The sequence below is a fragment of the Schistocerca gregaria genome, chromosome 11, assembly GCF_023897955.1.
Source record: "Schistocerca gregaria isolate iqSchGreg1 chromosome 11, iqSchGreg1.2, whole genome shotgun sequence".
Classification (NCBI taxonomy): Eukaryota; Metazoa; Arthropoda; class Insecta; order Orthoptera; family Acrididae; genus Schistocerca; species Schistocerca gregaria.
The window spans coordinates 75852027-75875922 of NC_064930.1; the positions used below are offsets into that span (position 1 = coordinate 75852027).

The 23896-nt window shown below is 39.8% G+C and overlaps 1 protein-coding gene across 1 annotated transcript in view; it reads right to left on the reverse strand.

Moving 5' to 3' along the window:
* Positions 1-8095: 8095 nt before the first annotated feature.
* Positions 8096-23896, reverse strand: part of LOC126295345 (F-box/LRR-repeat protein 7-like) — a 59765-nt gene continuing 43964 nt past the window's right edge. The window contains exon 3 of the mRNA XM_049987815.1: positions 8096-20168. Within this exon, the coding sequence (XP_049843772.1) occupies positions 19705-20168 (464 nt within the window). The 3' untranslated portion in view covers positions 8096-19704. The remainder of the gene's footprint in view (positions 20169-23896) is intronic.

The window sequence follows — 23896 nt, forward strand, 5'->3', positions numbered from 1 at the left end:
AACAAAATGGGGACTCAGAGTTTATGTAATTTCGGATTCATCAAACGGATATATCTGCAGTTTGATACCCTATTTTGGCACTGTAACAACTGAGTCATTGATTTGTCCACACTTGAATTTTTCTGAGAGAATAGTTCAGCTGCAGGCTAATATCAGAAATGCTACAGGGCAATCAGGGTATCATTTGTACACTGACCGTTTTTATACAAGTGTTGCACTAGCTGATGAGCTGCCGAAACAGAACACGCATCTCACAGGAACGATTCAGGCCGATCGCAAAAACCTTCCAGCTACAATCGAGATAGGAGCTCTGCGTCTAAGGAAGCACGAAATAAAATGCCTCCGCAACAACAAAATGACGGTTCTGGCACGGCAAGATAAACGAACAGTTCTCGTGCTTTCTACAAAAGCTAATAACTCAGTGTCACTTATGGAAAGGAGAAACAGAAAGGAAAGGGAAGAAATAAAGAAGCCTAATGTGATTATTGATTATACTTCAAAGACAGATGGAGTTGATCAATCTGACCAATTTATTTCCAGTTACGGTTTTCTAATGAAAAGTCTCAATTGGTGGCGAAAACTATACTACTGGCTATTGGAAGTAGGACTTGTAAACAGCTATTTACTGTACAAGAAACACTGTGAGAAAAACAAACTGACCATACCATCTCACAAAGCATTCCATAAAAGTGTTATAAGAGGATTAGTTGCCAAAGAAAGAACTCGAGGACAGAAACGAGGACGTCGTTCAACTTCTGACGACGAGGAACGCTCGAATGGAAAGTTGCACATTATCAACAAGCTTCCCGGGAACAAGCATAAGGATTGTGCAGTGTGCTCAGACATAAGAAAGAAAGGTGGCAGGCATGAAACTGTGTATTACTGTGAAACATGCTCACGAAAGCCAACTCTCCAGCCTGAAGAGTGTTTCAAAATATACCACACAATGGAAAGTTTTTTACTGTAAAAGCTTACATAAATATGTGAATGAAAGCACACATTTTGTTTTAATGTATACCCCAATTGTTGGCCAGCGGCCGCATTATTTCCACAAAGAGATCCGCCCAAATGTCTGCGGTGCACCGCCGCCTGGGCGGCGGCGATTTAAATAAGAGCACGCGGAGCAGCCCTTTGTCTGCCTTACGGAGTACAAAGGGTTAAACCACTAGTACTCAGCGACGAGTGGGGGTAATAACCTCGAGTGCTCGTTGGCAGATAACTTGGACAATGCAGTTTCAGTCACTAAAGAGTGTTTGAGCGTAGAGCATCACGCGTTTGCAGTTCGAAATCTTTTCCGTCAAAAATTTAATGTTGAACGTCTAGATGCAATCCCAGATCATTGGAAAGGGGACACAGTTCTATCAAAACATCGCAGTTATGACTGCAGACAAATTCTCATCTGCAACTTTGTACTGCTTCAAAATTAAGGTTTAATTATCACACTGAACATGAAAATGTTGAACAAAATTCAATTTAATATATAATTATATTTCTACTTGCTGGGTGAAATGCATGAAAACTACAATAACAGAGGGCAGCAATAGCGGATTACACATTAAATTCATTGACTTCCAAACAAGAAATGAACACGATGGATTCTCTCAAAGCCTCATCGGAGTTGGGTGGATGAAACCAAAAGGATAGTCATATGTTTACTGGTATTCATGGTCTAAAGGTAAGGGTCAGGATTGTAAAATTGCCTTCCAAAGTTTATTTGGTGTCAGCAGTGACTGAATGAGGTGTCTGTGCAATTCACTGAAAGAAGGTAAACCTCCACCAGATAACAAGGGAAAATGACCTCCTTAAAATGCAAAACCAGTGTATTTAACAGTGCAAATAAAAAATTCAACTATTTCCAATCAAGAAAGCACACCATACCAATGAAGAATGGAATTATCTTCAACCTAAATTTAATATGAAGATTATGTGGCCGATTTTCTTAAACATTAAACCATATATTCGTATTATCTACCAATTTTTATTTGAAACATTTCCATGGACTTTAAATTAAAATTTGGGAAACCAAAAATGGACATGTGATGCCTATATGAAGAGGTCAATGTAAAAATTGAAAACACGTTTCTCAATGATACTGCTAAAAGGGCAGTAATAGCCAAGTTAATAGTGCACAAGAGGCACGCTGATAAATTCCTCAAAAAATTACGCAGAGTTAAAGAGAAAACAAACAGATTCTACCATTGCAGGCCTCTTGTTTGATTTTATGCAAAAGCTGCAACTGCCTTAGATATCAAGACAAGACATGTTTGTGTTTTCTTACAGTAAATGTCTTTAATGTACGTTATTTGCAGAATGAAAAGCCAAGTCTTACCTCTTTTATGAAAGAATAGTACAAATAAGCCCCAATAAAGTCCTTATTTCTTTTTAATTTTGGTTATACAAATGAAAATGTTGGACATATGAAACACCTTTACTTGTTCTCTGACTCGCTTATAGACCAATGACCAGGTTTTGCTTAATACTTGCAGTACAGGGAATATTTCAGTTCATCACCCATTACTTTCCAATAAGAGGCCATTTTTACCTTTTGTGTGATAAAGATTTCAGCACAGTAAAAAGGAAAATTAAGAAGATGAATAGGATATGTTTGCTGAATGAATATGCAGAATTAATGACAGAGTCCAGCACATTAATGAATTTTGAAATGAAAATACCATAAACAGAAGAGATGTTAAATTTTAAGGAATGATGGCCAAAGTTCTACTAAAAGATTGCCATTCCATTGAAACTCAAGGTAGGGCTACACAAAGACATAAACAGCACTTTCGTGTAACACAATTTGTGTGCGTTTCTGCTATTCACACAAACTTGACCAAGCCCTGTATGTTCGGTATACGAAAATTGTGAGCCTGTAAATGAGAAGAAATTGCACAAAACACACACACACACACAACACACACACACAACACACACACACACACACACACACACACACACACACAAAATAGAACCAGTAAAGACAGAACGAAAGCCATTCCTTTGAAATTTAATCGCAAAATGTCCCTGTAAATAGAAAAATGTTTTAGGAAATCTGACATCAGATGTGGCTTTCTGGTTAACAACACACTAAAACTGCGAATAAAACAAACTGAAAAGGACGTATGACAAATTTGATGGCTGTGGAGTATACAGGATTGATTGTAGTAACTGTGACAAATATGACTTCGGTCAAACGGACCATTCTTTTAACTTAACATTTAAAGAACAGTCACAGTAACGAAACAAAACTGCTATGGGACACATTTATCTGAAACTGGTCATTCTGTAGGTGGCATTAAGAATAGTATGCATATTCCCCACAGAGTGGAAAAAGGCCGTGCTCTTAATTTGTTAGAGGAGCTTGAAATTTATAAAGCAAAAAAAGAAAGAAATAATAAAACTGTTTAACTGGCAGAGCAATTTCGTGTCCAATGCCTACTTTGTTTTGTTTGACAATGTTATACTTCAATCACTGAACACCTCTGTCATATACTGTTTGTCGATAGTTTAACCTATTACAGTGTGGCTTACATATTTACTTCATTTTCGTTAATTGTATGCATAACAATAGTATTTTCTTGTTACTTTTCTGTTTATATAATACATTAGCTAGATAACCTCGGTCACACACTGGTATGTGGTTTTATCATTCTTTTCTTGCAACAGCATGCCGCAGGGTTAAGAGGGGCCCTCTGTCGGTCATGTTCCTCTAACCACTTCTCGCCTATGCGTAATTCTGGCATTAGCGCAAACAGAGGGCACTGATTATGTGTGGCAGATGGTTTTTTTTTTTCCCATTGCGGCTTCTTCGGCTATTGTTTTATAGTTTTATATTATTCTTTGCACTATGAAAGCTGTTTATTATTTATATCATTATCTATAATGTTTGCACTCGAGCATACATCAATTACTGTCTCTTAACCAACTCTCTCTTTTTAACAATCTAACTTTTGTCGTGTTCCATTTCATCACTTTTTATTACTGCAATGCCTCTTATACCTAATAAGCCCATTACAGACTTTATCGATTGCATCCCCCTTTATTTTACATTGTTCAATTAACCATTGAAGAATGTGTGTACGACTACAGTAGCAACATCTGGTGAACTTGCAACACAAACATCTAATGGCTACTGTATGGCAGTTTGTTTTCAACAGTAGAGCTGCTGACAAGATGACTCTTGCATACGCTGTTATTTATATATATTTGACGATGCCACTAAGACTGCAGTACATTAGGACATGTTTTTATAAGACAGGTATGCCTCTTCATACCTTAAGCGCACAAATGTATATGTGTGTCAGTAGTACTTTTCATTATCGTCTATTTTATTGTTTTAAGCTGTAGACACTCTGCTACTGTATTTATGTTTTCCCGTATTTTGCTGCAGATCTGAAGATCATCATTATAGACCAAAACCGGTAGTCCGAGACAAAAATTTGTGACCGTAAACTTAAAGGCAATTTATTCTAAATGTACAGGGTGTGGTAGGTAAGTAATGAGACTGGCCGCCGCGCGGCGCCCCAGTTGCTTGGAGGCTGGTCTCCACCTGTACGTCACGTGGTGGGGGATCTGAGCTAACAATAGAACTGGTTCGCAGTTGCGTCGGAGCTCTGGTGCAGTGAGGGTCGAGCTTCGCGTATTACGTTGTTTGTGTGCCCGTGACACTTGTGAAAACGCTGAAGATGGATCGCTCGCGAGAACAGCATTATGCAATCAAATTTTGCTTTTGCTTGGGCAAAACTGCTTCAGAAACTTTTGCTATGATTACGGAGGCCTACAAAGAAGACTCCCTATCAAGAGCTCAAGTGTTCCGGTGGTTTAATGAATTTAAAAACGGGAGGGAATCCGTTGAAGACATGGAACGATCTGGATACCCTTCAATGAGTCGTGTGGATGAAACGGTGGCCAAAGTGAAAGAACTCCTGGACTCTGACCGTCGTTTAAGTCTCAAAATGATCGCCGATGAGGTCTCCGTGAATAAATTTACCGTTCACCAAATTGTTACGCAAGATTTGATGATGAGGAAAGTTTGCGCAAAATTGTTTCCCCGAGTGCTCACCGCCGAACAAAAGCAACAACGAGTGGATGTTTGCCGTGAGATGTTGAATGATTTGGAAAATAATCCAGACTTTTTAGACAACGTAGTAACAGGCGACGAACCATGGACATTCCAGTACGACCCGGAGACGAAAGCCCAGAGCTTGGTGTGGCACACACCGGCATACGCGCGGCCGAAGAAAGCAAGAATGTCTAAGTCCCGCATCAAGACAATGCTGATTGTGTTTTTCGACAAGCGGGGGTTAATTCACAAAGAGTTTGTCCCTCAGGGGAAGACTGTCAATGCCGAATTCTACAAAGAAGTCCTTCAGCGATTGCACAGAGCCGTCAAACGGAAGCGACAGGACCTTGCTCAACGCTGGCGCCTCCACCACAACAACGCTCCGGCGCACACGGCGTTCCTCGTGACCTCCTACTTGACCCGAATTGGAGTTGAAGATGCCTGAAGGGTCATCGTTTCGACGATATTCCGAACATCCAACGTGCTGTCACGAAGGCACTAACTGGGATAACTCAAACGGACTACAGTGGGGCCTATGAAGCTTGGAAAACGCGCTGGCAACGTTGTGTTGACGCCCAAGGCGAGAACTTTGAAGAATATTAACGTTTTGTACAAATTGGATCAATAAATTTGTTTTTCTAGACTGAGTCTCATTACTTATCTACCACACCCTGTAAGCATCCAAGAGCTTACTGTATCAATGGTTTCAGTATTCTGTAACTTATTGCTCCTGTATATATTTTTTAGGACCACAGCATTGTGCTGTATGCACTTCATAACTGACACATGCCAATAATGCGATAGGCATAACCTTCTTAAGGAGGGCACTAAGCGCCCAAAACTAGTAAAGAAATTAAATTTCTTCTATGCAACTCATTGCTTCTTATTTCATTATAATACCAGCAAACACAACTCCAAGATATTTTCATGAACACTGATCCCTCAAGTTCAATGCTCGAGTGTTTCGTTATATTCGTAACTGATGATGACAAAATGGCTGAAGTCACAAAAAAGTCTCTATGCATCACGAACAATTCAAAGAAAGCATAGCAAAAGTGAACTGAAACCTCATTCCGTACTCACTTCCCAGAAGACAGTTTCTCTTGCTGAGATTAGGCACTTCTCGGCGTCATGTTTCATATTAGCATGTAACGTATACCAAAATTATCAGATCACTGCAGCACTAATAACATGGTTAGTTGTAATTTTTATCTGCAAATAATGAGTTATTTAAGTTTCATGCAGATATTGTCATGTCTTCAAATTGCTGATAACTATGACCAAAAGGAGCCAGGAGAAGACGACTTGCACCCACTTTTCAAAGCACTTCCTTATTGCAACAAATGGAGACAGTTGACATGTTCGAACTTATCGCTCTTTTGAAAAACTGACTACTAGCGAAGGTATTTGCCCATTTTCTGACCGTGTCAGTTTTCGTTATTTATGTGCAGAATAAACCACAAGTATGAAGTGAAGCTATATACACTTGCTGAAGCTCTCAGTGTGTATGTTGTAAACTTCAAAGTTCATGCTGGAAAATGCAACAATGAAAATTCATCATAAGCTGTTTATACGAGGGTGCTGTTTAGTAACAATTGCTTGAACAAAGGACATACTGTTTATTTAGATAGATTTCTATTCTAGTACAGAACTCTTGAGTAGTTATCTTGCTAAGGTCCTGGTGCCATAGGGGCTGTAAATGAAAACAAAGTAAAACACCTACAGATTTGACTAGAGCTAAACTGAAGAAGGTTGAAATGACAAATGAAAAGGAAATGTCTTGGCAATGAAGTGGAAGGACAAAAGAGATGTATGTTCACAGTCCACAAAGTATGTAGCCACTTTTGGATCATTCACAAAAAGGAATGGAGCTTAAGTAATGAAGCCACTTCAAATCTTAGATTATAATTTGAAAACGGCTGGAGTGGATCTTTGAGACCAGCGACTGCAGTATAGTGTGTTCTGGCACAGAAATGTAAAATGGTGGTGGTAGCTGTCTTTTCATTTTCTCTAAATGCATTTTGCTTTCATTTCAGACTAAGAAACTGACAGTAACTGATTTCATTACCAATCTTGCTATGCAGATGGCTCAAGATCATGTGCCAACAGCTCCGAATAATCAAAACAAGCCTGCAGGCAGACTGACAGACATTTCCTGCAACATTTACCATCCACAAGGAAAAAAAAGCCTGTTGTTTATGTCATACCTCTTCATGGTCCGCATGGAAGAGGCTTTCCTGAAGATCCAACAGCTGCTTCCCCTGGCCTGGTCCAGGTTTATTGATGACATCTTTGTGGTCTGGACTCATGGTGAAGAAACACTCCTTAATTTCCTCCATAACCCCAACTCCTTTTCGAATCTGAATTTCACCTGGTTCTTCTCCAAAACCCAAGCCACCTTCCTGGATGTTGGCATCTCGTTGAAGCTCACATCCAAACCCCTGTCCACATCAAATCCACAAACAACCAACAGTACCTTCACTTTGATCCATTCCACATCAAACGCTCCCTTCCCTACAGCCTAAGTATTCGTGGCAAATGTGTCTGCTCCAGTGACGAATCCCTCAACAATTACACCGATAACCTGACCAGTGCTTTCCTCTCTCGCAACTATCCTGCAGACCTTGTCCACAAACAGATCTCCCAAGCAATACACTCCTCTCTGTCCAACAACGATGTTCCTACCCCCAGACCACACAGAAGCATCCCCGTCACCCAATATTATCCTGGCCTCGACTCCATCAACAAATTATTCTGCCAAGGATATGAGTTTCTCAAGCCGAGCCCTGAAATGAGATCATCCCTTGACAATATTCTCCCCACACCACCCAGAGTTGCTTTTGTCGCCGCCCCCCCCCCCCCTCTCCCCCCAACCTCTGTAACATCCTTGTTGAACCCTACAATATTCCCTGACCACCTTCTTTACCCAGCAGTTCCTACCCCCTGTAACCGACCCCACTGCAAAACCTCCCCCTTGCAGCCCCCCACCCCCCTCCCTCCACTACCACCTACCCCAGCCCCGCTACTGGTAAAACATACACAATTCAAGGCAGGGCCACATGTGAAACAACACACATCACTTATCAGCTGACATGCCTTCACTGCACAGCCTTTTACGTCGGTATGATGACAACTAAACTGGCTGAGCGCATGAACGGGCACAGACGAACTGTCCGCCTAGGAGATGTCCAATACCCAGTAGCAGAGTATGCCCTCCAGCATAATTCTAGGGACCTAGGAACCTGCTACCCCATATGTGCCATTTGGCTTCTCCCACCCAACACCAGTCCCTCTAAACTGTGGAGATGGGAACTTGCACTCCAACACATCCTTTCATCCCGCCATCCTCCTGGACTGAACCTACCTTAACCGACCTCACTCCCATTTACTCTTCAGTCTTCTCCTCTTTCCCTTTCCTCTTTAGCCATTCGTCCATCTTTTCATCCTACATAGTTCTGTTTATCTTTATACTATATACCTCTTTACTCCTGTATGCAGCCTCTTTGGTTTGAAGCTGGCACAGTACTTACAGCAGAATATCTTTGGCTTCCCTCTGACACCCATGCTTCCATCTTTGCTACCCTCCCTGTTTACCTTTCCACTGTTGCTTCATAACCTGGGCTGTGAGTAACTGAATCCACTTTCCCTTCTTCCCCTTTTTTCCTCTCTCCGCTCCCTGACGAAGGTACAAAGTTCCAAAAGCTAGGATACATAAATTTTCTGTTCTGTTTTGTGTATCTATCGGCTGTACTGAGCTGAGGTAAGTACTGGCCAGCCCCTCTATCTCTTTGTTAGTATTTGTAGCTACATACTGAGTTTATTTGTGTACATAGCTTAATAATGCATGTTATAAGAAGCAACCTGATGTGAAAACCACAAGGCAGTGCACTCACTTACCAGGATTGCATCTAGCTACACTTGGTCCACAACATAATGTTTCTGTACACCTCCATCTGAAGACGAGCCTGCAGTGGCTCGAAAATATGTTTGTGGCTGAATAAATCGTAAAAAAGTGACTGGTTGCATATTTATTACCAGATAAATGGCAGTTTGTGTCATACTCGTTCTTAAAAATCAAAGAAAGGAAGTGGGGAAAGCAACTCACAAGTAGACACATTATCAGTGTGAACAATGCTTTATGGGGTTGTGTGTTGAACCCTGTTTTAACCCCTCAAACCGGGAGCCCGAGCACGTACTCGCCAGTTGCAGTCTCGGAGGTAAAACTGGAGAGCGTGTATACAGAGAGAGTGGCCATAGGTAAAGTTGCCCGGGATTGGTTGATTAGCCTCCGCGCCATTTTTCTGCCATATGTCTCTCGCGCTTCCTATGTTCGCCGTGCTTTTGAGCTGAATTGAAGTTCAGAGGCTTTTGGAGACGATTAAAAGTTATTTGAATTATTGAGAGATTTGTTATGTATTGTGCATGCATGTTCAATTTAGTTGTATATCATTTTTAGTATGTAATTAGCCTGTGCGATCTTAAAAACGAGTTGAAATAATGAAGCGTTTTGTGATGAAGTCAGTATGCCTACACGTTTGAAGTAATTGTACAGTATTGTTTTTGACATCTGTAATTCATTCTGCAGATGTTCGTAAACAATCACAGGTTGTGCTGCATTTGGTTGTTCCAATAGAGGCGAAGGTGGATTTCGCATGTCAGCATTTCCAAGCAATGAAAAAAGACAAAAGCAGTGGGCAGTCGCAGTCAACAGGGCTGACATAAATCAAACACGAGCCTTGTGGAAACCAACCAAGTACTCTTATCTACGCGAAGATATTCTTATAAACATAGAATTGAAATGGGATTGTGTAACTAATGTCTAAGAATTTTGCTAAGCTGCAGACGTAATAATTACGTCCTTCAGTGTCATAAGGGTTTTAACAGTACTGAATTGAATATTTCCACAAATGTCATTTGATTTCTAGGCCACTGTTAGTAATTCCAGGTAATCTGATTGTAGTTTTATAACTATTTCATTACTGCTGTCAGGGCAGGAAGCTTCCCAGATTTCGGATTTCTGTCTTCATTTTCTTTCTTTCTTTCTTTCTGTAGTGGCCTTATCATGTAAACATGTTAGTCAATTAGTGTATCAAGTAATGACAATTATGTTCTTTTTCTTACAGAAACATTTCACTAATGACCAGTGGGAGAAAGTCAGGGTTGATGGCAAAAGGAAACTCAGGTCAACTGCCACACCAGCCATTTTTCCCCACACACCACAAAAGGAAAAAAGAAGAAAACTGACACTACATCAACCGCAGTCTACTTCTGAAAAGGAGTGCAGTAGCCCTTCAGTGGAATCAATTGCAGAATTCCAGCAGCAGTGTGAAGAAGAGCCCGTGTGTAGTGTGGATGAGCTTAGGGTTAAATTAAGGGAGCTAGAAGAATATATTCAGGCACAGCAAAGACAAATATCAGCTCTTAAGAAGGTCAGTGACCTTACTTTAAAGAATATCCATACAAGAAAGAAACTTGGCAATGTGTTTACCACTGTTCCACAAATATTAAAAAGATTATTTAATGTCAATCAAATGAACTCTTCACACCAGAAAAAAGTTAAGTGGACAGCTTGTAGTGTGAAAAAGGCTCTTCAGGTGAAATTTGCATGTGGTGGCAAAGGATTTGACTTTTTAATCATTGTAGTTTTCCATTTCCATCTCAGCGCACACTACGAAGAAGGCTTCAAGATTTTAATTTCAGTTCAGGTATTATTGACCAAAATATGTTCCCTTTTAAAGGAAAAGGTTAAGACTATGAGGGAGAAAGAATGTGACTGTGTCTTACTGTTTGATGAAATGTCAATTACTCCGAGCAGGTAATCTGATGTGGGGACAGGTGAATTTACAGGTAATGTTACACTTCCATGTCTGAAGGTGTGGCCACACATGCTTGAGTTTTTCTTTTGGGTGGTATCACTTCCAGATGGAAACAGGTAGTGACTCATCACTTTACTGGAAGTAGTATAAATGGAAAAGTTTTGTGTGACATTATTTTACAAATCATTAAGTGTAGTGAAAATATAGGACTACGTGTACATTGTGTGACATCAAATATGGGTCCTGCAAATCAAAGTATGTGGAAACAATTTGGAATTGCGTCTAGAAAAAACTCTGTCATTCAGAATTATATTTTAAACCCTGAAGATCCACCAAGAAAAATATATTTCATTGCAGATGTGCCACACCTTTTAAAAAACGTTAGACAATGCTTGCAGTCAAACACTATTATAAACATTCCAGAGAGGATAAGAGAAAAGTATAAGCTGCCATCCACAGTTGTTGACTGTGATCACATTAAGGATCTACATCATTTTGATCAGCATAATGACTTTAAACTTGCTCCAAAACTAACAATGGATGTAATACGAGGGGTATCCACAAAGTACATTATGTTTTGGAATTTAAAATAAATAAAGCATTGGAACATTTTTTTAATTATATACAGATGAAAGCCACACTTAAATACTACTTTTCTACATAGTTGCCATTTAAATTAAGGCACTTATCGTAGCAATGGACGAGCTTGGAAACTCCTTTGTCGCCTTCAACCGCACGGTTACCTCTTCTTTTGGGACAGAAAAGGTGTGATTTTTTGTGGATTTCCTGGAAAGTGGCACTACAATAAACTGTCAAAGGTATTGCCAAACTCTGCACAACCTCAGAAGAGCAATACAAAACAAGCGCAGGGGAAAGTTGGGCTCAAAGATCTTGCTGATTCACGACAACGCCCGGGCCCACACAGCAGATGCCACTTGTGAAGTTCTCGAATCTTTTAAGTGGGAGTTGTTTCCTCATCCGCCGTACAGTCCTGACCTGGCACCGAGCGCCTTCCACTTATTCCCAGCAATGAAGCGTTTTGATGACGACACACAGCTTCAAGAGAGGGAACCACGTGGTTGAAGGCGTGGTATATAATAAAAAAAATTCCAATACTTTATTTACTTTTAATTCCAAAACCTAATGTACTTTGTGGATAGCCCTCATAGAACCAAATAAATTCAGTAAAATGAAAGTTTCTGGTGCACGAAATTTTCTCTGTCATGAAACCAATTGTGGTCTGAAGTTCATATCCTCAGAAACAGAAAAAGCAGATTACACAACAGCCTGGTTTGTGGAGATGGTTGATAAGTGGTTTTCCACAATGACTTCTAAACATCCAGTCACTGCCCTCAGCACATTCAACCCAGAAAATTATGAAGAGGCTATTACTTTGCTGAATGAAGTGATGATGATATTTGAGCATATGGCAATTGGAAAATATGGTCACTGAAAACCAGTTCAAAGAGGTGTACGACTGTACTTGATTTACAGGAACTCTTTTTGATCAACAAGAATTACAAATTTTTGCTTACTGCTAGATTTACACAAGATTGTCTCGAAAATTTGTTCTCGTGTGTCAGAAGCATTCAGAAGGTACCCATTGCAGTTCAAAAATTATTTGAAAACAATTTGTGTTGATCAGTATTTCTCAGATGTAGGGAAGAGTTCCGTTGACGAATGTGATTCTGCTTACCTTTCTAGTTTTCTGGACCAATATTCAGTTAAACACACCCAATCATTTGTTGTTCAGCCTTTGTTTAAGATTCCAAAAGACTGGGATGAACATGTTATCAATTGTGAAGATGAATTATGTAATGCTGAAAGAAATGTGTTATATCACATTGCTGGGTATGTTATAGGGAGGGCAAAGAAGTTTGACAAGTTGTGTGGTAACTGCCTGAATGCAGTAGCTTCCTATAACAGGCAAAACAAAGACTATTGTAAATATGAAACAGTTCAGCCAAGGTAAAGACAGCCTTATCTATGCATCAGAGGATTGTTTCTCCTTTTTTTAAAAGAATTACAATTTTTTCTAGATACATTCTGTAGTGATGATAACATCCAAGGAATTGAGTTTCCAGGCTGCCATAACATAAAGCTGAAGTTTTCAATTTCTCAAAATGTTAAGTAGCAAAGTATTATTTCTTACCTTTCCTTTGACAGACAGTATAGAGTAGCTGAATTAAATTACAAATTTATAACAATACCCTATTGTAACTACGTAACATCAGTGTCTTTAATTACTGAATATATGCAGTTGTGATGCAAATGTATGGTTTCTGGGTAATAATATAGTCAGTGGGTGGACGATCGGGCATCCTCTACCCAATTACCACCTTTTCTTTGACATAGTGTAAATGATGGGGTGCAGTAGCTTGAAGGTCAGCTTATGTGTAAAAGTGTGCTAACACACACACACACACACACACACACACACACACACACACTCACACACTCTAGTAAATATATTTTACTTTTCTTGGTTAGTTTAAGCCATGTATATAGTGCACTGACTGACATAGTGTATGGTATCAGACGTGCATTTGCTTGTAGACCTGCTTTTGTGTGGAGGTGTGCTGACACACACACTCTTCTAAATATATCATGCGCCTTACTGACACTTACTGATATGTGGCACTGTATCTTGTAAACCACTTGTTGTACAAACATTTGTTAATAGTATACAACATGTAAACAGTACCCCTCTGGTTTTTGGTAATATTCTGTGTAGGCCCAGTATGTCATGATATGTACTCTTATGTGGTGCACTAGCTTGTAAATTATCTTTTGTACAAAAGTGTGGTAATAACATAATTGATTATCTTAGCACTTTGCTTTGTGGTAATGTGTTGAATTTTGGAATTTTTTAATGACCATATTGCACAGAAATTTCTGGCACTCATTTGTTTTTGGGGCAGTCGCATATGAATCACATTTGTTGATAGACTACAGTTCTTTAATCCTCATTTTTGTAGAATTTTAGAGACGTTATTTCATACGGGTACTGTTAATTATGTGTTAATTGAAAATAAATTTAAGTTATTGTATCCAATAAATCTATTTTCTCTTATTTCCTGCATTGTTACTAGTGTGTGTCCTATTATATATAATTTTGTTACAATGAAGTGACAAATTTGAGCCATTCTGTGTTCTTAATACTGCTAAGATTCATGTAATGTTTACAGGATTTTTTGTAGGGTAACTCTATTGCTGGACAGCACAATTAAATATTTCAGGAAGTGTTTCATCACACACTATTTATGGGTGGAAGGACTTTTCTTTCTGGTAACAGGGAACTTCCCTTATCTGCTTTTTCTCCATAATGTGGGCCTATGGCTTAATGAAACTAATATATTTCAGAGGTGACCAAAATTCCAGGCCATCCTTAAGGTATTCAATGCATTGATTGGTTGCAGGCTGCTACTCATTACTGATATATTAACTTGAAACTTGACGTTTCATATTTGTGAGAAACAGAGGTTCCAAATATCTACTGTACTAGAAACAAGAATATTTTGAATTTGGTAATCTTTGGCAAAATTTGTAACTTCTTGTTGCAGTCTGAAATGCCTAGTCAGAAAGGATTGAGTAACTCTTGTACAGGTACAACTTTCTTAATGGTATATATTATCCGAAATATTTATTTAGTTAAACCTATAAAAATGTGACTTTTCACTCTGCTCAGAGAACTCCGATTTTAAGGTGTCCATTTTTTAACATATTATTAGTCACGCAAAACAGGTAGGCTTACTACAATTTACTGCATTTTTAAGCTCTTATTTCTTTAACAGTTCGTGCATACTGGTAGCATCACAAGCTTTTCTGAAGCCAATATCTGACAGTCCTTGCTGGAAACGGAAAGTTCCTGTAATTTTTGTGCCATGCTCATTCGACTTTATAGCGTCAAACTTTACTTCGTTCTGAATTGGAACACTAGGCATTATTTTGGTTTCAGTATCATTGCCTGACTGTTGACGCAGGCAAGTTGTAAGCACGTTTTCGCAGTTGTTGTGGTTACTGAAACATTATTCATAGTAAATAACTGTAGGTACTCTTGAAGACAGTTTTAACAGGCCTACTTACTGTGGGATAGAAGGGTTACGGTCATTTTCATGTTATATTTGGTCATTATTACAGTAGCCTACATTTGACATTACCTGATTTTTGTAATCTTTTTCGTTTGTTATCTACGAGAGGTACTCAAGTATGTGCGCGTCTTGTGACATACAAAAAGTACTAATACGTCTCACACTTTTTGCATGTCACAAGTAAACAACTGCTTACGACTTTCATTCATCTGGCATAACACAGGTACGTTAAATCTTTAGCATTATGCACTTTCGATACAAAAAAATGCTATACACTATATATTTTTTTTATTTACATTACTTTCATTGCAACATGTCCAGTAAACGAACTTTAAAGGAGATAAATGCAAGTAACTAATAGTTTTTACAGCCACTGTATCAAATTTCCCTGTGCTATACGTAGTAGGCTACTATGAGTATAATATAGCTGTAAAGAAAGGCATTTAACAAATGATTTCGCCATATTGTCTTGTGCTTTTGATTCGGTGAGTGTGTACTCCACTACTGGCCATTCAAAAGTCCCGTCTGCAGTTTGGCAGAAAAATGGCCGCCATTTCGTCGTTTTGGCCACTCTCTCCCTATACAGGCTCTCTAGGTAAAACTGTATTGCTCTGCCATCTGTTGATGACAGCCGATACTACTTTGTCAGCTAACTACAGACATATCTGTGCTGCTCTGCTTCGAAGATCTTTGTCACAAAGTGAAGCAGTCGGGAGAAATAACGTGTCGTATCTTACAGTCCGAGCGACACTCTCCAACCCAAAACGATGCAGCCGAACATTTTGTGCAGTCTTACTTCAGAGCAAATTCTCGCAATTCTCAATGAACTGACAAATGGTTTAGATAGTGTACATGACAGCGGAGGTGATCTAGACATTGACGATGAAAGTGATTTTGACTGTTTGGAAGAAACACCCGAAAGAAGTGAAGAAGAAACGGCGGACAGTGACAATGATATCGAACAAGGTGTGCCACTGAAACGTGCATGGAATGAAGAAGACTGGAAATTGCAAGAAGTTGACAGCTCTTATGTCTCTTTGAAAACACCATTCGTTGGTAAATGTTGACCTGCGATATGGGTAAATTCTGCAGCTGAAGCATTCAAGCTGTATTTCGGTGAAACCGCCGTAGAAACAATTGTGTGTGAAAGTAACAGTTATGCTGCAGATTATATACAAAAACAGACTGTTCTACAACCTCGTTCTAGCCTACGTAACTGGGTAGATACTGACAAAGATGAGCTGTATGTGTTTTTCGCACTGCAGATGTTGATGGGAATTATTCAGAAGCCATCCATAAAGACATATTTCAGCAAGCATCTGCTTTTGAACATGCCAATTTTTTTTACCACAGTATGCAACATGACAGGTTTGAGCTACTTCGCAGATTCCTTCATTTTGTAATGAAATGAAGAACCGAATACATTTGAAGGCAATAAGAGATTGTTCAAGTTGGGTTCCACCATTCAGCACTTGAATGATACATTTATAAATACATACAACACGGGAGAAAACATTTCTGTCGATTAATCTCTTACGTTATGGAAAGGAAGGCTGGCAATAAAAACCTATCTACCTCTAAAATCGGCAAAGTTTGGTATAAAGTCCTACGAGATCTGTGAATCTTCCACAGGTTATTTATGGCAATTTATTATTTATGCAAGAAGTTCTACAGAAATAGAAAAGAAATTTCTTTCTGCAGATACCATAAAAACCAGTTAGATTGTAGGGAAGCTTGTTGAGCACCTTTTCAACTGAGGCCATATGTTCTGGATGGACAATTATTATTACCGCATACTTTTGTGCCACTTTTTGAAGGAAAGAGGTATGAATGTAGCTGGCACACATCGACTGAATACGAACAATGTACCTGATGCCTTGAGACATGCAAAACTGAAGAAAGGTGAACTCATAGCATATCATTCACACGGCGTAATGGCACCGAAATGGATGGATAAAATGCAGGTTGCCTTTATTTTTACATTTCATAATGATGCAGTTGTTACGGCAACCAAAAGGGGCAATGAGGTAAGAGAGCCTCACGCAAAAAAGAGTACAACAATTTCATGGGCGGTGTAGATTTGAAAGATCAGAAACTACAATCTTTTCTCACGGAAAGGAAGAAAGGTGTAAAGAGGTGTATGAAAATGTTTAGAAGGCTGATGAATGTTGCAGTACAAAATGCTTTTATTGTTTACAATGCTAGCAAAAAAAAAAAAAACAACGGAAGAAACACATATAAATTTCAGGCTTTTTGCTCGTACCACAATCGCTGGAAATTGACAGGAAGAATGTAACTTCACCTCGATGTGGGCAACCTTCAAAAACTCCTGTGCCCGAACGGCTCACAGCGAGGCATTTTATTGAGAAGATCCCACCCACAGGGAAGAAGAGTTAAGCCTACAAAGATATGTGCAGTCTGCTGCAAGAAGACGGGGAAACATCGTTCTGGTGCAAGGACTGTGGTGTAGGACTGTTTCGAAGATTGTTTCAAAATATACCACACTCAAAATTCATTTTAAGTGACAATGTATGTTTTAATCGTAATAGATACGTATTGATACCAATTCCTGAAATTTTAGTAACATTTGAACAAGTAATTCCCAACCTAGGGCAATTTCACTGAAATGCTGGATTTTGGAGCCAGCCGGCCGTATAAACTACCGCCAGTAGGCTAGGCTTACGCCCGGAAACTACCAACTTAAAGGGTTAAAATGGTCCGTACCAAAAAGCAGGCCGATTCCATGTCGAAAGTGCTACTGTATTTAAATTTGATATTGAACACTGATCATTGTGTATTTATATATGTAATATTTTTTTTGTCGACACAGATCTAAGAACGTAGAAGTAAGAAAAGAGAAGAGTGATGACAAAAATCTGCCGGACGAGACATTATAGTGAAACGACCGAGTTGCACACTTAGTTTGAGCTGTAGCCTGGCCAATAAAATAGATTGTTCCCAGAGTACATAGTCTGTTGTTCTACATAGTAAAAGTAGCTTTGCAGGAAGGCAATTGGAGGTTCCGTCTCTGTCCGGTGTAAGGCAGAAAGCATAATTCGAGACAGGAGAAACCGTCACAGGAACGCACAGCGGCTGGCACTGGTAGAACGGTAGCTCGAGTGTCTGATCGGCTGCATTAAGGAATCATTTACAAAGTTGCAGAAATGTTTAAAGTCAGTGATGTTGTGACTTACACTAAAGTGTGTACCGGATACAGGAAATGAACTAGACAATGTAAATGTTGGGAAATTACTAGTATTTTGTGGACTAATCAACATCCGTGTTGCGATGCACCTCTTCGGGTTCAACTCTTGCTCTTTTGCTTGGAGGAACGTGCATTTAGGCTAATTTAAAGTTTGACCGACAAACTAATAAAGAATATAAATGATCTTGCATGTCATCTATGTCTTTTTACGAACAGGTCTACTTCAAATGAAATTTTTGAGACTTTCAGCAAGACATTGCTGACCTACACTTTGTAATGTAACGGACTAATGAAACTTCCGATACCACCGGCTAGTGAGGTGTGCAGTGCTGTGAATCAACTTGAAGGAGCAAGTGAACTTTAATTATGTAAACATAAACTGAAATATTATTATTCTGTTACAAAACTGTTAATATGAGGACAATCATGAGGTATATTGCCACGAACTATATTATAGACACTTTTCATTTTTCATAGTATGTTTTCCATATACGTACACGTGTGATGTGTAAAATATCGATATACAACCAAGGTTGGCAGTACTGCACAGTTTGTAAGCTCTATAAACAGGAGCCAGTTGTTGGCGGGTGTAGAGACAGTGGGCAGTTGGTGTTGAGATGTCTCGTAATACGCTTGCTTTGAGAAGGTCAAGGATAGAGGGAACGAAATGATGTATTGGAAAAGCTGTTACATTGAAAATTACTGAATATCGTCACGATCAGCATTTATAAAATAAAAGTTGGAAGTTTAAATATGTGTCAGTTCTTACGCAGCAGAATACACACCTTGGACCTCAACTTGATTTAACAAACAGCGGATGGCGAAATTCGTCACTGGGCCACGAGCGTGCAACAACGACCAATAAAGGTAAGAAAGTTATATTACTCTAAATTCAAAGTGTGACGATACCTTTCTTTCTCCACATCTTCAACCCTGTATGTACTCTGTTGTTAGAGTGAACAGCGTGACGGGGACTTGTGGCCGACTAGGCACACCAGGGAGACCACACACGTCTGAAATGATATTTTGTAGCTCAATATACTACTGACAATAATTAACATGAGAAAGAGGTGCATTACAACTTGCAGAGTGCAGGTGACTACAAACATTTCTAAAGAGCCAGAGAATTCAGTGCTCTCACTTGTTTCATCAGCGACAGCAAGTTTAGTAACTTTGCTGTTCAATCCAGGGTATCACAACGCATTCTCATTCTTAAACCTTCCCCAACGTACCAGTCTTTCCTTCTTGGCAGTGTTAAATATTTCACCTTCTGAAGGGAAGTTTTGGTCAGCGTTTCTGCCTATACTGACACAGTGAATTTTCCTTTTTAAACTAACACTAATAAAATAACAACAGTCTCTAAAGAACAAAACAAAAGTATTACATGCACAAGGAACTACTGACAACAGTAATACAAACAAACTACATACACAATACTCCAATTCACAGATCTCACTACGAGATCTATGGACACCGGATACAGAAAAGTTAAATAGCTGTGTACACGAGAAATACCCTCGATCCCAGCACACGTTAGGACCTCTCAAACCTGATTCCGAGGCACACCTTGCCCGTGGTCGACAGCTCCGACCGGTACAGGTAAGAGACGGGCGCGACGGCGCGGATGCGGCGTAAGTGCTCGTCGCCCACCCACCAGCGACCGAGCAGGCACAGCTCGCGCAGCTGCGGCAGCACCCGCACCGCCGCATCCAGCCGGTCTCCGACCGCCTGCACGTCGTCGCACTTCAGTGTCAGAGAGCGCAGCCGTGGCAGCGCGCACGCGAACTCGTCGCACGGCGACAGGTGCAGCGAGACGAGCCCGTGGCACTGCGCCAGGAAGGACAGGTCGTGCGCCTTGCAGCCGCAGTGCACCGCCGCGTCCGGTCGGCGCAGTCGCTTTTTCAGACACGCCGCCATCTCACTGAAGTCTTCGAAGGACAGCTTGCGGTCCAGCCGCAGGGTCCGCAACCTCGGCAGACGGTAGAGTTGGGCCAGGCCTGCAACGCAAACCACAATACTTAACATACCTAAGACAGAAGCATTGCTGCTTTGCTACAACACTGAACAAGTTTATCATCATCATCATCATCATCATCATCATCATCATCATCATCATCATCATTTGGAGAGTACAATCACTTAATCAAAAAGTTAATTTTGGTAACTGTTAATCCGTTACTGGAAAAGTCAACTTCGTTATGCATTAGAGTATTACTTTACATGAGATTTATCGGAAATAAAAATGTTTTAGAAACTTCCTGGCAGATTAAAACTGTGTGCCAGACCGAGACTTGAACTCGGGACCTTTGCCTTTCGCAAGCAAATGCTCACCAACTGAGCTACCCAAGCATGACTCGCGCCCCATCCTCACAGATTTACTTCTGCCAGTACCTCGTCTCCTACCTTCCAAACTTTACAGAAGCTCTCCTGCAAACCTTGCAGAACTAGCAGTCCTGAAAGAAAGGATATTGCAGACACATGGCTTAGCCACAGCCTGGGGGATGTTTCCAGAATGAGATTTTCACTCTGCAGCGGAGTGTGCGCTGATATGAAACTTCCTGGCAGATTAAAACTGTGTGCCAGACGGAGACTCGAACTCGGGACCTAGCACAGTTGGTAGAGCACTTGCCCACAAAAGGCAAAGGTGCCGAGTTCGAGTCTCAGTCTGGCACACAGTTTTAATCTGCCAGGAACTTTCATATCAGAGCACACTACACTGGAGAGCGAAAATCTCATTCTAAAAATATTTTCATTGGGGAAGATCGAGTGGGACACCACAAACAAATAAAATAAATAAATAAAATAAAAAGAGAGTTTAATCATTTAGTTTCATAATTATTCTATTATCAACTATAATCACATGAGAATCAAAATACAGGATAACGGAGAATATCTTACACCATGTGCATATTTCCACTCAAGAACATCAACACAGATGAGAACGAGGCTTATTTAGAAGACAAAAACAAAAACGTTTGACTGGGGCACTTCTGGGCAATGGGGTTTAAAGTTTTTATCAGCTTCTCTAATGATTTCGATTCAACCACATGTATGGAATTTATGTTTGTAATGAAACAGTTTACTATGGACTGGTCCACACTAGCTGAGACACACCAGACAATTGATGCAGTTTACAATCCTAAAGTATTTGTTCTCCTGAACCGGATACAAAATTCTTGTAATCACTTAAATGTGGCCATGGATTTTCATCTCTTGTGAAGATAAAACAAGTGCCACAATTTACCTTCCAGTCAAACCACTAACAAAAAGTAGTACTTAATGTAAATGAACAACAATAAACATCTGATGATATTAATCACACACACTCCAGCTTAGCCAACCGCTCACATATCCTGAACTTGTGAGGAAACAAATTGCGCGGGTGGTGCAACATTATTTGTGTCATAGACAGTAAGTACCTAATTAATCTTAACGGACATGAAGAAAGTTAATGAAAGTTAAAGAGTATGTTTATGTTTATTAAAATCACTTAATCCTTAATATGTTACTGGAAATGAATTTGTGAGAATGGCCCCTGTTCTACTTAGAATGATCGCACTGGCAAACGACAGCAGTCTCTCCCACGAACATTTTATGTAGTGGGAACACCACAATACATGATCTGTGCAGACAGTGCATACACAGTGACATAACACAGCAGGGGCAAGATGCGGCATGGTGAGCCATAAAACTTTTTAGATGTGGATGTTTACCGTATTTACTCGAATCTAAGCCGCACTCAAATCTAAGCCGCACCTGAAAAATGAGACTCAAAATGAAGTAAAAATTTTTTTTTTTCCCGAATCTAAGCTACACCTGAAATTCGAACTCGAAATTCAAGGGGAGAGAAAAGTTTTAGACTGCACTTCAAAATCGAAACAAAGTTGGTCCATTGTAAGAAGAGACACAATTTAGGTAGAATGGATGAAGATATAGCTACAGTAGTTTGGTTCGAGTCTTAAGCTTAGCAGTTAAGCTTTACCACGTAGCCATTGCTATGCGTCAGGCGCTCCGTCCGTATTTATACAGGTACCCTTCCTTTTTCTCGTGCTTAGTCTGGTTTGAATCGATTGTTTATTTTGCTTTGATCTGATAAGTGACATTCTCTTCGTTATAGGGGTTTACGTCAATCTAAGCTCAAAATGCATTATTGTACTGTGTCGTGGATTGTTTGTCGCATTCTGATAGTGTTTACGCCCTATTGCTGCTCGCAGCACAGCTTGCTTATGTGCGCGCTACCGTGGCTTACAATATAAAAAAAAATAGAGGAATTGTCTCATTACTGAAACAACGGCAAGAGACTGCTATTTGTTGTTACATACACTGCTGCTTTCTTTGATAATAATCAACAAGAACCAAATAATAGACTGTGTATGATAGATGATGTTCTGAATGAGAGTTTAGCTAAAATTTTTCTCCATTTGAAAATCTTTGCAGACGCCTCTTTAGTACCCTACATACTGCACAGAAATTAGAGTCATCTTAGATTTAACAATCCAGTCAGTTGCCATGCTTCATTTCTGACTGTATCACTATTAGGCATAAGAATAATATGAATATGAACATGACATGATACGTATATTCTGCACTCTAGTTTTGTAGTTTATTAGTCACACAGGAGTTAAATGAGATAGCAGCAAACACGAAAGAAAGCATGGCATAATGTTTACATTCATCTACCTTTTCCTTTTAATTTATTTACTGACGCAGAGGTTTTGGCGCCAGTATTGATCAATGTGCCTGCAAAGCACACCTGTGTAGTGCTACATATATTTGACAGCAGAAGTTAGTTGCGGCGGCAACTACCAACATTTTTCAGAACTAACGCTTACTTTGCATTCAATTCTAAGCCGCAGGCGTTTTTTGGATTACAAAAACCGGAAAAAAGTCCGGCTTAGATTCGAGTAAATACGGTATGTCTCAGTGGGGCCCTTGGACATGTTATTATACGCGCAAACAAAGTTGACAGTCGGCGCATTGGCTGATGGGTGTGACTACAAAAGTATTTCTCATTTACAGTCGCTCCCATCAGGCACCACGCCGAGTGTCAACGAACACCTCAGAGAAAACAGACATACAACTGTGTAAATGCTCAAGACAAACCTTAGATCTTAAGTTGTGTTCGATGTGGCCAGACATATTGACTGATGTGAGCAAGTTTACGAGTTGCTGATATTTGGGTCCGTCTTCACAATTTATGTTAGATAGTTGGAACAATACAGAAGATTACCATTGAAGATATGTTTGTCATTCAGTATCTGGAAGCTGGGAGAAACACTTTTACACCATTACTCTGCCTGGACACAGAGTCAAGAGGAACCAGTTACCACACAGCTGTGGTATTGAGTAGCTGTTCCATGACAACAAAACTAAAAGGCAACTGTATTGGAGACATAACAACCATGGATACACCAGACCACACAAAACAGAGATCCAACACAGTGTTGCCTGCTCATAGTGTTGTTGTTGACACACACACACACACACACACACACACACACACACACACACACACACACACACACAGAGAGAGAGAGAGAGAGAGAGAGAGAGAGAGAGAGAGAGAGAGAGAGAGAGAGAGAGATTGCTTTTAAAGCTGAAAATAATGATAATGAGTTACAAAAATTTTGAAGATCACCAATAATAAAATCCCGAGTATACTCATACACTGACATTGGCTAAAATATCTTGAGCCCTGAAGCCCTAAAAATGTATTTCACAACTG